This window comes from Neopelma chrysocephalum, unplaced genomic scaffold (assembly GCF_003984885.1).
Source record: "Neopelma chrysocephalum unplaced genomic scaffold, ASM398488v2 Primary Assembly neopelma1_182, whole genome shotgun sequence".
In the NCBI taxonomy this organism is placed as follows: domain Eukaryota; kingdom Metazoa; phylum Chordata; class Aves; order Passeriformes; family Pipridae; genus Neopelma; species Neopelma chrysocephalum.
In genome coordinates, this window is record NW_020897844.1 from 939,229 (window position 1) to 950,959 (window position 11,731).

The following is an 11,731-nucleotide window of genomic DNA, read 5'->3' on the forward strand; positions in this document are numbered from 1 at the left end:
GGGGAAATAGGAGGGTCCCAAGGGGGAAAGGGAGCACTGCACTATCCTCATGCCTGAGGAAGACATTCCTCAGGGAGCACCTCCAGCTGGGTTGAACCTGGCTCATCCCAGCTGTTGGGATGGGAGGGATCCAGCACATCATCCTTAGGGATTTGGTGTAGGGAGTGAAAGCCTGTGGACCCAAGGTGGGGTTGGGTGGGCTGGGGAATTCCCCAGGCTGTTGGGATAGGCTGATTCCTGTTCCTCTCCCACCATGCAGGAAGGGAGGTGGAACGACAGCCCCTGCAACCAGACCCTGCCGTCCATCTGCAAAAAGCCGGGTCGGGTGAGCCAGGAGAAGGAGGAGGATGACCATGGGTGCCGAAAGGTGAGGGGCCCCTGGGGCTGGAGGTGGCTGCATCTCTCCAGGGCTCTCCCTAAAACCATTCTGGGGAGCCCTGATGGGCAGCACTGGGAGCTGTGGGGTCTGTGCCCGGGAGCTGCTGGTGCAGCAGAGACCCCGGGGCTGCCGAGCCCTTCTCTGCCTCCGTGGCTCCGGGAGGTCACGGGAAGAAACTGGGACACGACGCACATGTGTCTGTGAACATCATCCAAGAGCCTCCTCCTCGGGCTGCCTTTGGCTGCCAGCAGGGATGTTCATTTTTTTCCCTTTGCCTCTCTCTGTGCCAAAACACGGCAGCAAAGCTGCCGCACGTGGGAGCCTGGCGGGACAGAGGCGGCCGCCGGCCCCGTGCCTGGGTGTGCTGGCAGGCTGCCCTCCCTGGGCAGGGCACAGGCCTTCTGGGGACACCAAACTGGCAGATTCTCACCCAGCCCATGCTCTGCCTCAGTTTCCCCAGCTGCCACAGGGGGCTGAGGCCGCCCAGTTCCCACGCTTTGCTGGGAAGTGGCTTTTGTGGCTCTGAGAAGTCTCCAGTTGCTGAGCCTGGCAGTGCTGCCACTCTTGAACCTCTCCCAATGTTTCAGAGCAAGCCCTCACGCTCAGACTACCAAGCAGCCACGCTGGGCCAGCTCCCAGAGGTGCTGCTGGGCTCCTCCCGGGTCCTCATCCCGTTGCCAAATCCCAGCAGCCACTTGGCTCTGCCAGAGCTCAGGGCAGCACAGTGAGCTGCCACACCAGGCCAGATATGGGGGCTGCCAGCTGTAGCCAGGGGAGCCCCAGTGTCAGCAGGTGCTGGGGATGAGGCACTTGGTGGGCAAAATTCCATCACCACTCATTTGCATGTCCCCAGAACAGTCCTGAGCTCATGGGATGTCCTGACACATAAGATGTCCCCATGGAGATTTAACTCCTCCTGCCTCCCCAGCCACAGTTTTACCCTGGCCTGGGTGCCCAGCAGAGATGCACCCACTAAGAAACAAACTGGGAGTGGTAAATCAACTGGGGGAAAGACCTTTTCCCATCCTTCTTCCCCTTCCTCATCCTCAGTGACGCCTTTTGCCACCCAGATCATCATCTTGCTCAGGGGATTTGGCCCCAGTCCTCTCCAGCCACCATGCTGGTTTTTCATGATGGCTTTGCTGCTTTTTTTCCCCTTCTCCAAACCTCCTTTAGTTTTGGAACAGCCTTAAAGGAAGCAGTGAGGGCTGGTGGTCTGGGCAGTGGGAATGGCAGAGCTGGAGAGGGATGTGGGGACACACCAGGATTAGGAGCTGGAGGCAGCACTGGGGAGTTGAGGATCCCATCCTGGCCCTCTTTTGGATCACAGGGTCTTCCTGTGGTGGCCAGTGTGTGGGAGAGCATCCATGGGGTTTTTGGGGTGCTGAGGCACGGGGCTGGTTGGGGACCCCTCTGGGGGCATCCAGATCCTTCTGGGGGCATCAGGAACCCACACTGTGCCTGGATGGGCCCTTTCTTGGCTGCTCAGGGGCATCCATGTTGTTCCAGAGGGACCCAGCTGGTGGGTCTGTATCTGGCTTTGCCAACTTTGGGGAAAGACCGTAGGAGCAGGAACTTGTGGGGCAAAAATGGGATTTGGGGTTGTTTTCATCTCCTAAAGCTACTCCTGCTTCCCTCCTCGCCATGCCGATGACACTACGTATGGCACGTGTCCCCCACTGTCCTTCCAGTGCCCAGGGGACCCACGAGTGGAATCCCAGTGATACTTCCCCTTCCAGGGTGTCCTTGAGCCTGAGGCCACTTGCTGCCCCAGCTGCTCCACCCTTGGGAAGGGTGTGTGTTCCCTCTCATGGATGAGCCCCCGTGTCCCTCCCCGCTTTGCCGAGGGGCCACTGCCAGCCCCGGGGCCGCCCCGCTCCCTGCTCTGGCAGAAAACAGGCACTATTGTGTCTCCAGCCCCGGAGAGGCTCCAACATCAACAAGGCGGGGGATTAAAGCCGGCTGTGGTGGGACTCGCTCTGGACTCGGCCCCGCGGCGTGAAGAGGAGGATTGTGTTCCCCTCCCCGCACCCCGGCCGGGGCCGGACCCTGGCAGGGAGAGCCTTTTCCCTGGCTTTGAAGCTGCCTGGGTGTTTGTTTTCCCTGCAGCCCCGTCCCCTGGGGCCAGGGGCTTGTTGGAGCTCAAAGCTGAGCGGGGTCAAGCTGGGGCGGCCGGGGGCAGGAGACCTCCCGGGAGAAGGCAGAGGTGGTGTCAGGGGACGTGGGATGTTGCTCCCGCGCCCCGGGACAGCTCCCATCCTTTGGGGAGGTCTGGGCGGGCGGTGCTGGACGTCCCCTGTCACCCATCCCCAGGGCTGGAAGTGGCACAGCCCCTCCTGCTTCTGGCTGGGCGAGGACCGTGTCCCCTACAGCGACGCCCGCAAGATGTGCTCTGACTATGGCTCCACACTGGTCACCATCACCAACAGGTCAGTGCCACACCGGCGCTGGGTTTGAGCCCCCTGAGGTGGGGAGTGACCCCACAAGGGCTGGGACATCACAGGCCGTGTCAGCTCACAGCATCACCCCCTCTGGCCACCCCCCAGGTTCGAGCAGGCCTATGTGAGCAGCCTCATCTACGGCTGGGACGGGGAGTATTTCTGGACAGCCCTGCAGGACATCAACGAGACGGGCGCGTTCCGCTGGCTGAGCGGGGACGAGGTGATGTACACGCACTGGAACCGCGACCAGCCCGGTAAGGGGGGCAGGGGTGGCCCGGGGACACCCCCTCCAACAGGGTGGATGCTGGCTCTGCCCCCCGGCACAGCCTGACCCTAAGGCTGCGTCCCCCCCTCCCGTGAGTGCTCCAGGTTACAACAAGGGCGGCTGCGTGGCCCTGGCCACCGGCAGCTCCATGGGGCTGTGGGAGGTGAAGAACTGCAGCACTTTCAAGGCCAAGTACATCTGCCGGCAGAACCTGGGCACCCCGGTGAACCCCGAGCTGCCCGGGCCCTACCCCACGCCCAGCCTCACCGCCACCTGCCCCCCGGGCTGGAGCTCCGACCCCAAACTCCGGCACTGCTACAAGGTGAGGGGCGTTCCCGTGGCTGTTGGGGGGGTGCCTGTGCCTCCTGTGGTGCAGGGGGTGAAGGAACATGTTCTGGTGCAAGAGGCAGCCCAGACCACACAAGCCTGACTGGGGCAGCGTGCCCCATGGTGTGGGGATGATGCTCTGCTCCTCTCCTGCTTCTGAGCTCCCCACACTGTGGGTTCCTCCTCCCCCAGGTGTTCGCCTTCGAAAAGCTGCACGAGAAGAAGACGTGGATCGCGGCGCAGGAGTTCTGCCGGGAGCTGGGGGCCCAGCTGCTCAGCCTGGGCAGCTACGAGGAGGAGCACTTTGTCGCCAACACCCTCAACAAGATTTTTGGGTGAGAGACCGGTGGCACCAGCACGTGTCCTGCTGCCAGAGGGTGCTTGGCATGATCCCACAGCCCTCACAGCGCTCTGGCACATGTGGATGGGGGGTTGGGGCATGGATGGGGCTCTCTGAGCACAAACTGGTGTGCAGAAGGTGCACCAGTAGGTGTGGCTGATGTGGGAGATGTGCAGGAAAGAGGGGACGTGGGAGAAGTGCAGGAAGTTCAGTGTAATTAGGGGATGGAGCTTGGGTTTCAAACGCCTCCAGCCTTGAGCCTGTTATCCCAACTCCTGCCTTCCAGTGTGTGGGGATGGCAGGCTTTGAAAACAAACAGAAAAAGGCCAGATTATTAATGTATATTTGTGTATAAATGTAATATATATCTGTGTATATATAAATAATATATAATATTTTTATAAACAAATATATAAAATAACAATTGTATACTATATATTTGTGTATAAATATATATAATTATGTGTATATATATGTAAATTAATAATAGATATTTGTGTATAAATGTAAACCCTTCTGGTTTGGATGGGGGTCGTGTTCTCACCCATTCCCCTGGCTTCCCCCAGGGAGTCAGAGCCGGAGCTCCACGAGCAGCACTGGTTCTGGATTGGCCTGAACCGACGGGACCCTGCGGGGGACCGGAGCTGGAGGTGGAGTGATGGGCTGGGGGTGAGTCTTGGGGCATTTGGGGTGGGGGGGGGGGGGGGCAAATCCGGTGCTGGTGGAAATGCCCAACACCACCCATCTCTCTCGACCCCCAGTTCTTCTACCACAACTTTGACCGCAGCAACTACGACGACGACGACATCCGGCCGTGCGCGGTGCTGGACCTGGCCTCCCTGCAGTGGATGCCGATGCAGTGCGAAGCCCAGCTGGACTGGATCTGCAAACTGCCCAAAGGTACCAGCAAAGGGGCCCCAAGCCCCCCATCTGTGACTAACCTGGAGGAGGATGGGCTGTGGGGCCGTGGAGCAGGTGCAGGGGAATCCTCGGGAGGTGGGAGGATGATTCCCGATTCTGGGTCAGAGAGAGGTGCTGTTCCTCATGGGGGGATTCAGGAGGGCATCCCACCCTTGGAGCCCACAGGCGGTTTGCAGGGAAGCATCAGTGGGAGCATCCCAGCCCTGCATCCCGCTGACAGCCTCTCCCTGCCCTTTCTCCAGGTGCTGACGTGAAGGAGCCGGAGATCACAACCCAAGGTGTGTTGACCACAGCCGTGTGTCTGTCGGGCATAAACTGTCCTCCCTGGGCCTCTGCTGCCCCATCACAAGCACCATCCCTGCAGAGCATCCAGGCAGTGTTATCCAGAGAGGGATGGATCCTGGGCAGGGTAGTGGGAGGGTGGGGAGCCCAGGCATCCCCCTGCTGCACCACATGGCTGTAGGGACTGCGGCAGGCACTGGGCAGAATCAGGCCTGTCCACTAAAGGAGAGGCTCAAAACACGCGGGGACCGAGGGACAAGGTGACCGTGGCAGGGGTGTCACAGTGCCACGGCCTCAGTGTGACACTGGTCCCTGCCTGCAGGCAGCAAAGAGTGGGTGAAGTACCAGGAGGCCGAGTACAAGTTCTTCGAGCACCACTCGACGTGGCTGCAGGCCCAGCGCATCTGCAGCTGGTTCCAGGCCGAGCTGGCGTCGGTGCACGGCGAGGCCGAGCTGCGCTTCCTGGGCCAGAACCTGAAGAAGGTACCAGGGGGACGGGGACCCCCCGGGCTGCTCTTCCCTGTCTTCTTTCCCCCTTTGCTGGAGGGATGTTGTGTGGGGGCGCTGGGCTCTGCTGGGGTCACAGTGGGCTTGTGCAGTGCCTGTGAGTGGGTTTGGGGCTCAGTGAGGTGATGTTTTGTGTCCTGGTGCAAGCTGAGGGTGGGGAGGGGGAGAGCTGATCCCTGTGACAGTCTCTGTTGTCCCCAAATACGCCCAGTCCCTGCAAGGCACTGACATGTCCTCTTTGGGTGTGCAGTTCTCCAGGGGCCAGGAGCAGCACTGGTGGATCGGGCTGAACACCTACGAGAACGACGGGAGGTTCAAGTAAGCCACAGACAGAGCCACTGTGTCCCTGCATGTCCCCACACCACCATCCCCAGCACATTCCCACACCACCGTGTCCCTGCTCATCTCCACACCACCACACCACCACGTCCCTGCTCATCCCCCCAACCCCATCCCCAGCTGTGAGCACTGTGGCTCAGCACTTGCCATCCTGGGGTGCTGGCATGGAGATCCTCACCCAGGAGGGCAGTGGTGGGACACGCTCCCCAGTTAGGGCACGCAACTGGTCCCATTTGCCAAGTCACCACTCAGCTCTTTTTTTTGTCCTCCCACCCATGCTTTTCCAGGTGGTCTGACGGGTCTCTCCTCAACTTCATCTCCTGGGCACCGGGCAAGCCCCGGCCCATCGGCAAGGACAGGAAGTGTGTGTACATGACGGCCAGCAGAGGTGAGGGCAGGGCCAGCGCAGGTGAGGGCAGGGCCATGAGGGGCTCGGTGAGGATTGGGGTCATGCCCAGCCTGTCCCTCCCCGCAGAGGACTGGGGGGACCAGAAGTGCATGACGGCACTGCCCTACATCTGCAAGCGGAGCAACGCGACGGCCGTGAAGCCCTCGCTGCCTCCGGCACCCACTCCCACAGCTGGGGGCTGCCCCCGAGGATGGGTGCAATTCCTCAGCAAGGTACAGCCAGAGGGAGAGGGGATGGAAGGATGGAGAGGGGATGGCAGGGTGGAGAAGGGGGTGGCAGGAGAAAGAGGGGAGAGCTGGAAGGAAGGGATGGCAGGAGGGAAAGGGGATGGCAGGAGGGAGACAGGATGGTAGGATGGGAGAGGGAATGGTCAGATGGAGAGGGGACAGCAGGATGGAGAGGGGATGGCAGGATGAAGAACAGGAGGGAGAGAGGATGGCAGGAGGGACAGGAGTCAGCAGCATGGGGAGGGGATGGCAGGAGGGAGAGGTGATGGTCACCTCCTGATCTTCCACCAGCCCTGTGGAGGTGGAGAGTGGGTGGCTGTGGAATGGCAGGATGAAGAGGGATTCCTGCGCGTTTTTAGGGAATGCTGGGGGGTGCATTAACAGGGATGCTGGGAGAGGTGTGCTGTGGGGTGGGGGTGCAAGAGGGGGTGGTGAGGTGCGTGCACAGGGATGCCAGGAGAGAGGTGGGAGTGCAGGAGTGGCTGGGGGCTGGTAGATGTGAGAGTGCAAAGGGGAGAAGGGCCACCGGGGCAGAATGGGGCTGCAGAGGGTGGTTGGATGGGGAGGGTGCAGTGCTCGGGGTAGGGGCAGCTGCCCCCCCCGTGGACCATCCTGTGCCGCTGCCTGCACAGTGTTTCAGCTTCAATGGCCACAACAAAGGCGAGAGAGTGAAGTGGCTGGAGGCAAAGCAGGCGTGTGAGAGCCAGGGCGCCGTCCTGGCCACCATCTCCAGCCCCCTGGAGCAGGGTAGGTCCCCGCTGCCCCCACCAACCCCACCAGCCCTGCTGGCTGGGGACCTGCCAGGGGTGGTTCTCAGCCCCTCCCCTGTCCCTCGCAGCCTTCATCACGTCCATGCTGCCCAACATCTCCTTCGACCTCTGGATCGGCCTCCACGACGCGCAGAGGGAGTTCCAGTGGGTGGAGGGGGAGCCCCTGCGGCACGTGAGCTGGGCCCCCGGGGAGCCCTCGGGCTGCAGCGCCTCCAGCCCCCGCGACAAACCGGTGAGAGAGACCCCCACAGCACCCCCAGCCCCTGGGAAGGTCTCAGTCCTGTGTGCCACCATGGGAAGGGAAGGTTTTAGCAGAGGTGGCTCTCCAAGGGCACACCAGGATCCAGCCCTGCAGGGTGGGGACCTGCCCACCACGGGACACCCCTGGTGTGGGGGTGTCCGCAGGGTGGAGTGACGGTGCTAAGGGCAGTGCTGACCTTGTGGCTTGGCTGTGCAGACCAACTGTGTGGTGGTGTGGCACGGCTCACCCCCTCTCTTCACGGGACGCTGGGACGACCGGAGCTGCCTGGAGGAGAAGCACGGCTACATCTGCCAGCGGAGCATAGGTAGGGGGGCACGAGGGGACAGCCCCAGCTCTGCTGGCTGGGGACCTGCCACTGCCACCCTGGTGCCCCATGAGTGGTGGGGCCGGGGAGCTCAGAGCCATCAGCTCAGCTTGGGAGGAGCTCCTGGTGCTGGAGGAGCTCAGGGAGACAGGCTTGCCTTGGGGGCTGGTCCCCCCTCACAGCCATCTATGGGACAGCCCCAAACCTGTACATGCCAGCCTGGCTCAGCATGTTCCATAGGGATGTGAATCCTGGTGGACAGCTCCAAGGTGGGGATGGTGCCAGGGCATCACTGCTCGTCATCCCTGGGGACATCCCTCTGCCCTCCCTGGTTGCACCAGTGCAGCACTTACAGGGACAGCCGGGCCTGGGTAGGGATGGACAAGGGGGTGACCCCTCCTGGGATGCAGGAGTGCCCTCCGTGCCCTCTGACCGTGTCTCTTTGCTCCCCCAGACCCGGCCCTGAGCCCCGCGCGGACGCCGTACCCGCCCTCGCCCACCGGCGCCCTCTTTTACCACAACAGCACTTACCGCATCCTGCAGAAACCCCTCAGGTGGCACGAGGCCCTGCTGCTCTGCGAGACCCTCAATGCCACCCTGGCCACCATCCCCGACCCCTACAGCCAGGCCTTCCTCACCCAGGCCGTCAGCAGCCTGCGGGCCCCGCTCTGGATCGGCTTGGCCGACGAGGTGAGGGAAGGGGGCAGGCACCTGGGGCAGGGTGACCCTAAGGGGGTCATGGCAGCCCCCTCAGCATCTCCTCCCCTTGGTTCTCCTCCAGGGTGGCCGGAGCTACTCGTGGCTGACGGAGGAGAACGTGGTGTACACCAACTGGCAGGATGGGGAGCCCCAGCAGATCACGGGCTGCTCCTACATGGATGCGGACGGGAGCTGGCGCACGGCCGGCTGCGACACCAAGCTCCAGGGGGGCATCTGCCAGCTCCGAGCAGGTGCTGGCCAAGGGGGGCACAGGGCGGTCAGGTGGGGTGCCACCAATGGTTGGAGATGGCATCCCACCCGGATGGGGCTCTCTGCATGTCCTTGTGGGTCTGAGTGCCCCGACGTGCTGTGGCACCTCGGCGCCCTGTGCCCCTTCCCCCCCTCAGTGTGCCCTGTGCTCCCCAGGTGCCCCCCGCACGCACAAGTGGAGCTACAGTGGCAGCTGTCCCAAATCGCTGGAGGACTCATCCTGGATCCCCTTCCGGGACCACTGCTACACCTTCCACATGGAGATCACCCTGGGGCAGAAGGACGCCATGAGGAGGTGCCAGAAAGGTATGAGGGGCTGAGGTGGTAGAGGGTGAGATGCCCAGGGTGTCTGTGGGTGCAGCAGAGCTCCCCTGTCCCTGTGCCCATGCCTGGCTTTGGTCAATCATTGCCTCCTTGCTGTTCCATGTGAGGGTTGCCCAACCATCACGTGGTTCATGAGTGGTTCCTCAGCTTTGTGCTCCCGGGCACTGCTGCTCCCCAGCTCCATCCTTTGAGTTCTGGGCTCTTCCATGTTGCTGTTCCCTCCACAGTCGGTGGCACGGTGTTGTCCATCCAGGATGAGATGGAGAACGTCTTTGTGTGGGAACATCTGCAGTCGTACGAGGGCCCTTCCAAGGGGGCCTGGCTGGGCATGACCTTCAACCCCAAAGGTACAAAGGAAGGAGGGAGGTTTGAGATATTCCCCCAGGCACCCCCATGAATTCCCACCGGGTCTGCAGTGAGCAGAGGAAGCCCTTGCTGGTGGCACCAGTGAGGGGAGCTCATGCCGTGGTGTGACAGGAGCACCAGTTCTTCAGGCCATGCTGGACATGCCATGTATGTCCTCCTCTGGCTTGGTGGGATGGGAAGCCCAGAGCCTTCTCCAAGACACTGGGGCCTGCAGATGCAGGAATGAGCCCTGTGGCCCCCTGGTCCTCCCCATCACCCCATCACACCTCCCCATCATAGAATCACAGAATCACAGGATGGTTTAGGTTGGAAGGAACCTTAAACATCATCCAGTTCCAACCCCCTGCCATTGGCAGAAACACCTTCCACTAGACCAGGTTGCTCCAAATCCCATTGCCCCATCACACCTCCCTGTCCTTTCTGAAGTTGGGCAAAGATGGGGTGTCCCCTTCAGCCTCCCCAGGCCTAACTGTCCCGTTTCCCAGGTGGCACCTTGGTCTGGCATGACAACACTGCTGTGAACTACTCCAACTGGGGCCAGCACGACACGGGGCCCAGCATGCTCAGCCAGAACAGCTGCTACTGGATCCAGAGCAGCAACGGCGTGTGGCGCCTGGGCTCCTGCACCAACGTCACCATGGGGGTCATCTGCAAGATCCCCCGAGGTAGGACCCCTCTGCTGCCCGTGGTGGGCTGAGCTGAGGGTCCGAGCAGAGTGCTGGGGGCCAGAGCTCTGTGCTGCTGGCAGCACCAGCCACGTGTTTTGGGTAATTCCAGTGCAGGGGCCAGTGTCAGGGTTTTAGGTCCCCTCTGGGCTCGGTGGTGGGCTGTGCATGTCTCAGTAGCTGGGTTGGCCTCTTAGGGCAGGATGAGGCTGGTGGGACGTTGATGGAGCAGAGCAGAGGATCCCCCCCAGCTGTGCATCACCCAGTGTCCGTGGTGTGGTGCTGGGAGCAGTGGAGAGGGTGGAGCTGGTGGTGCTGGCACTGAGAAGAGGGGAGGGTGGCGTGGCCGTGCATTCACCTGTCTGTGTTGCTGTTGCAGTGGAGGAGAGCAGCTTTTCCAGGGCAGGTGAGTGGCACTGTCAGCCTGGGCACAGCCCTGGGACTGGGAACCAGTGCTGGAGACCTGTGCTGCAGCCTGGATTGTGCAAATAACCAAAGAATGGGGGTTGTGGGTGGGAAATCCCATTCCCAAGTGGCTTTGGCCCTGGACTAGGACTCCCCAGCAGCAGGAGCCGTCCCTCCATGGAGGTGTGTGTCTGGCCAGGCTCTCCTGCCCGTGCCCACAGTGCCTGGCCAAGCTGGGGGATGGACACCACATCTGCTGGTGGGATCCCAAGCTTCCATCCCAAGCAGCTGCCAGATGTTCCTGCATATGACCCAGAGTGTCTGCCCAACCCCAGGAGCTCTGCCAGGGGCAGGATGTCCCCAAAACAACAAAGCAGGTTCCTGTCAGCACAGGTTCCTGTTCTTTGAGGGAACAGCAGTGAACAGGCTCCCCAGGGCAGTGGTCACAGCCCCAAGGCTCCAGAGCTCAGGGAGCGTTTGGACAACGGGGAATGGTGCAGGGCCAGGAACTGGACTGGATGATCCTTGTGGGTCCCTTCCAGCTCAGGATATCCCACAATCCCATGATCCTGCTCAAAACCGCGGTCTGACCGGAGCCCCACCAGCCCCGTCCCCTCTCCCTGAGGCTGTGGGAGCCCACCCGGCTGCCTCTGACCGGCCTCTCCTCCCGCAGCCCTGCCGGAGAACACGACGGCCATCGCGGTGGTGGTGGTGTCGGCGCTGGCGCTCTGTGCCGTGCTGGGGGTCGTGGTGTTCCTGTACCGGCGCCGGCGCAGCGCCGAGCGCGGAGCCTTCGAGAGCGCCCGCTACAGCCGCACCACCTCCAACCCCGGCGAGGCCGCCGAGAAGAACATCCTGGTGTCGGACATGGAGATGAACGAGCAGCAGGACTAACGGCAGGGGGGATGCTGGGGACGGGGGCCTGGGGAGGGGGGAGGACGGGCGGCGCGGCACACGCAACCCCCCCGGCGCGGGGCAGGGGCGGCGGGGCAGGGAGAGGGGCCGGGCTCGGGGTTGGTGGAGCTGGGGTCCCTCCTGCCCCGCAGGTCACCTCCGGGCTTGTCCCCAGCTGCCCGTGGAGGCACTTTCAGGGCTAAAAGGTTTCAAGGAAGGTTGCCCCCCTCCAAGGTCAAGAGCTTTCCAGGCTCCAAGACACCTTCCGCTTGGGATAAGGCGGGTGTTCAGGGCTCTTCCCCCCAGGAACCGAGCTGTTGTGCCAGAAGACATCC

At 62.2% G+C, this 11,731-nt stretch overlaps 1 protein-coding gene across 1 annotated transcript in view; it reads left to right on the top strand.

The window, feature by feature from the left end:
* Positions 1 to 11,472, top strand: part of MRC2 (mannose receptor C type 2) — a 25,644-nt gene extending 14,172 nt beyond the window's left edge. Inside the window, exons 8-29 of the mRNA XM_027702293.1 lie at positions 260 to 367; positions 2,693 to 2,808; positions 2,926 to 3,074; positions 3,190 to 3,407; positions 3,605 to 3,747; positions 4,319 to 4,421; positions 4,514 to 4,652; positions 4,916 to 4,951; positions 5,278 to 5,438; positions 5,713 to 5,780; positions 6,089 to 6,189; positions 6,277 to 6,422; positions 7,070 to 7,184; positions 7,276 to 7,439; positions 7,665 to 7,773; positions 8,228 to 8,463; positions 8,555 to 8,723; positions 8,899 to 9,048; positions 9,294 to 9,413; positions 9,918 to 10,097; positions 10,477 to 10,503; positions 11,176 to 11,472. Of these exons, the coding sequence (XP_027558094.1) occupies positions 260 to 367; positions 2,693 to 2,808; positions 2,926 to 3,074; positions 3,190 to 3,407; positions 3,605 to 3,747; positions 4,319 to 4,421; positions 4,514 to 4,652; positions 4,916 to 4,951; positions 5,278 to 5,438; positions 5,713 to 5,780; positions 6,089 to 6,189; positions 6,277 to 6,422; positions 7,070 to 7,184; positions 7,276 to 7,439; positions 7,665 to 7,773; positions 8,228 to 8,463; positions 8,555 to 8,723; positions 8,899 to 9,048; positions 9,294 to 9,413; positions 9,918 to 10,097; positions 10,477 to 10,503; positions 11,176 to 11,396 (2,979 nt within the window). The 3' untranslated portion in view covers positions 11,397 to 11,472. The remainder of the gene's footprint in view (positions 1 to 259; positions 368 to 2,692; positions 2,809 to 2,925; positions 3,075 to 3,189; positions 3,408 to 3,604; positions 3,748 to 4,318; positions 4,422 to 4,513; positions 4,653 to 4,915; positions 4,952 to 5,277; positions 5,439 to 5,712; positions 5,781 to 6,088; positions 6,190 to 6,276; positions 6,423 to 7,069; positions 7,185 to 7,275; positions 7,440 to 7,664; positions 7,774 to 8,227; positions 8,464 to 8,554; positions 8,724 to 8,898; positions 9,049 to 9,293; positions 9,414 to 9,917; positions 10,098 to 10,476; positions 10,504 to 11,175) is intronic.
* The last annotated feature ends 259 nt before the right edge of the window (positions 11,473 to 11,731 follow it).